General features: G+C 38.5%; 1 protein-coding gene across 1 annotated transcript; it reads left to right on the forward strand.

The window, feature by feature from the left end:
• Positions 1 to 2070: 2070 nt before the first annotated feature.
• Positions 2071 to 2588, forward strand: LOC122106702 (signal recognition particle 9 kDa protein). The gene has a single exon (XM_042678190.1). The coding sequence runs from the start codon at positions 2111 to 2113 to the stop codon at positions 2372 to 2374; it is 264 nt and encodes an 87-aa protein (XP_042534124.1). The 5' UTR covers positions 2071 to 2110; the 3' UTR covers positions 2375 to 2588.
• Positions 2589 to 3973: the final 1385 nt, after the last annotated feature.

Here is a 3973-nt window from a genome sequence, read left to right on the forward strand (position 1 = left end):
CTATTATTTATAGTATATTTAAGTTATTTTAAATTATTGAATGTTTGTTTTAATAAACACAATACATGGAAGGAAAAACAAGAGTTTAAAAGATTGCTGTACTTTTGCAACCAAAAATTCATTAGTGTTAAACTTATGTGTATTTCCTGTCTTTGAATTCCTATGTAAAATTAGGCAATGTAATAGATTAAAATGAATTTTCAAAATTAGGTAATATTTTCATGTGAAGTCATTTATGTTTGTGCATTACGTTTAGCATTTCATTACGTTTGTGCATAAACAAACATAGCTAAAATGCTATTTTCAAGGAAATAGATTTTGGTTTCTAAAACTATTTATTTAAGTTCAAAAAGGTTAAGTCCATGAGACTCTTATCTCCAATTAACCACCAGAAAACCGGAAATGGCTCAATGGCTCAAGTGGTAGAGTGCTAGCCTTGAGCTGAAGAGCTTAGGGACAGTGCCCAGGCTCAGAGTTCAAGCCCCATGGCCAAACAAAGTAAAGAAAAAAAAAAAGTAAGAAAATGTATTAAGTTAGATAATTGCATTGTAAATTGTATCATTTATTATATTATAGTCTTTCTTTGTAATAATTAGAATGTGGCCATAAATCTTTAAGTAAACCCAATGGATAGTAAAAGAAAAAAATACACTTGAACATAATAAATGGACTCTATAAAAATCCACACAATGAGACCAAAAGAGGATATGCTTAAGAGAGGAACTCAAGGGTTTAATAACTATGTGCATAAGATCGTATAAAATCATGCTCATTGAAATGAACTCCAAGATGTGGAATCAAGAGGTTTTTTAATTTTATTTTTTGTAACTCTGTTTGTTTTGTTTTCTTCCCTTCTGTCACTGTTTTTTATTTCTTTTATATATATTTTTTATTGTAAAAATACTGTACAAAGAGGTTAGTTAGATGAATAGGGCAATGAGTACATTTCCTATCAAGCATTGTTACCTCCTCCTTTGTTTTTCCCCTACTATCCCTTCCCTCCCCACGTTCCCAACTCCTCCCCCTTCCCCCACCCCGAAATTGTTAAGTTCATTTTCAACGTAGTGTCTTGTACATCTCATTATTACATTGGGTCAACCTGTATATTTAAGCATTTTGTTATATCCTTTCCCCTCCCCAATTTATAAGAATGTATATACAAGATGCAGGACACCAGAATTAGATACAGTGAAAGCAAGGGTTATACCACGGGAGAAGAACATACAAAAGGAATAAGAGAATCACATAGTGCATTATAAGTACATTAAAAACAATAGCAAGAAAGAAAAAACCAGTTGTGTCCCTGTCTTGGGGTTCATTTCACTTAACATCATCTATGGTCATATATACATAGTTTTGACCTTTTTTTCTTGTCCTAGACATGCACTAATTATTGCAAATAAGAGAAACCATGCCTCCATCAGAAAGAATAACATCGTCGGATGTGAGGGCGATCTGGCTGCGACATCTGTCTCCCCATTGATCGCCAGGGTTGATCCGGCTGATCTAGCTAGCTAGGACAGTGTCCCCTTCCTCCCTCACCTCTCCATGTGCGTCCCTCCCGCTGTGCGCTTGGTCGAAGAGGACGACCATCCCGGATAGAGGAAGACCCGTCTTTGGTCAAGGGTATACGAGTAGCTGCGCTCCCCTGCTAGAACCTCCAAATAAGCTCTCAAGAATAACATCGCCCCATTTGTTAGGAAATGGAAAGACTTGGAAAACTGTATACTGTTTTTTATTTATATACCTTCTGTCTCATATGTAAGATTATCTGATTTAATGAGGGGAAAGGGAAGCATAGAAATGGTAGAACGAAGTGTGAACTAATTCATCAGTGATACTCACTCAACACTATGTTGAAAATAAACTACCCAATTTTTTGTGGGGAGAGAAAATCTTGGAAGAAAAAAAATGAGATGGTGACACTGTTCAAAAGAAATGTATTCAATACCTGATTTATGTAACTGCAACCCTTTGTACATCGGCTTTACAATAAAGATAAAACTTAAAGAAAACATATTTTGGGCGGGGCGGGCGCCGCCATCTTGGTGCGGGTGGCGTCCCCGTCCCCGCCGGTGCCTGAGGGAGGAGGAGCGGGGCCGCCGCCGCCATGCCGCAGTTCCAGAACTGGGAGGAGTTCAGCCGCGCGGCGGAGAAGCTCTACCTGGCCGACCCGATGAAGGTGCGTGTGGTTCTCAAGTACAGGCATGCTGACGGGACTTTGTGCATGAAAGTGACAGACGATGCCGTTTGTTTGGTCTATAGAACAGAGCAAGCTCAAGACGTAAAGAAGATTGAGAAATTCCACAGTCAGCTCATGCGCCTCATGGTGGCCAAGGAGCCCCGCACTGTGGCTGTAGCGGAAGCAGACTGAGGGACGTGCTTGAAGACTGCTGTGTTTAGAAAGTAAATATCTTTTGGATTTGAGTAAGTGCTGGGACAGAGGATACTGATAGGGCTCTTCAGTGTGTAATTTACAGGTCCAGGAATAAAAATGCTTTCAATTAGAAAACCTTTATTTTTGGAAATTGAACAGGATATACTCAGAACAATTTTTATCAGTAATGTGAAAATAAAATACCAAGAAAAGCCTAAAAAAAAAAAAAAAAAAATATTTTGTACTTAAAGCCTTATGAAAATTAAAAAAATGAAGTGGAGTTCTCTAATTTCCTCTAAAAGTTTCACCTCATAATACCTTTGCAAGGACAATTAAGTATCAACATTACACTTGTTAAAGCTGTTACCAGTAAACCAGTCATCACGGTTATTTTAAAACGTGATTTAGAGCCAAGAACAATGACCCAAGCTTGTAATCCTACCTCATCAATATACTGAGATTAGGAGGATCACAGTCAAGACCATGCAAAAAGTTGATGATACTCCATTCCAACTGTCGGAAGTATCAACTCGCTTGACCCCATTCTGAGGGTGCATACACTGGCATGCATTCCTCCTGGGGGAGGAAGAGGGATTCTCTTCTGCCAAGTCAGGGCAAAGGTCCCATCCCCAGCTGCCAGATTCAGATGAAGATTGGCTGGAAGTGCCATTTGTGCAGCCTTCTCCCTTTGACCCTGTAAAACAATGTCTAAAGATTCCTTTGTGTACTCACCTGTGCCTTGCATACTCTTTACAACCATTGTTGTTACAACCACGTTTGTTGACAAGAATTAGCTATCCCATCATTGTCTGTGCTCCTGTAAAATTGTTTAAGATTAACTTTCTGCCCCTTGACTGAAGATTTACCTCACATCCCTATGTGCTATATAAGCATGTGGTGTTCCAATAAACTTTGTCCATTACCAGCATGGTGTGGTGCACCTTCTGCCTAGCTGACAGGTGTTCCCAAGTCGCCACTGAGGAATCAGTAACACCCAACCAATTAAGAAAAAGAAAACAATATTAAAAATGGATGGTAGGGGAAAAGCAAAGGAGGAGGCAACAATGCTTGATAAGAAATGTGCGCCATTACCTTGCTCATGTAACTGTAACCTCTCTGTACAGTATTTTTACTATTAAAAAAAACTTATTTTAAAAAAAGAAAACAAAAAAGCAATTTATAGTTGCACATTTGTTCTAATCCTCCCCAGCTACCTGGAAAGCATAAATAAGAGGAGTACAGTCTAGGCCAGCCTAGTTGAAAAGAAAGACTGTATTTGAACAATAAGCAAAGCAGAGGATTAGTGATGTGCCTCAAGTGGTAAGTGGCCTCCTTTGGAAGTTCAGAGGCTGGAGCTTAAACCCTAGCACTGCCAAGAAAAAGAAAAGAAACTGATTCGTGAGTTTACATTTTTTGTAATTGTGTGTAATTGTGAATGGATATGTGTGTGTGTGTCACATTACAAATTGTCAAAAAGATATGGAACATTTTCTCACATGATGGGAAATACAAGGTACAAGAGAGAAGGACTACTTTCCTAAAGCTTTCAAGTGGGATCAGAAATAAATTTCTGTCTAAACAATAATTGGGTTTGTC

This window comes from Dipodomys spectabilis, unplaced genomic scaffold (genome assembly GCF_019054845.1).
Source record: "Dipodomys spectabilis isolate Male_0828 unplaced genomic scaffold, ASM1905484v1 ptg000043l, whole genome shotgun sequence".
Taxonomy (NCBI): domain Eukaryota; kingdom Metazoa; phylum Chordata; class Mammalia; order Rodentia; family Heteromyidae; genus Dipodomys; species Dipodomys spectabilis.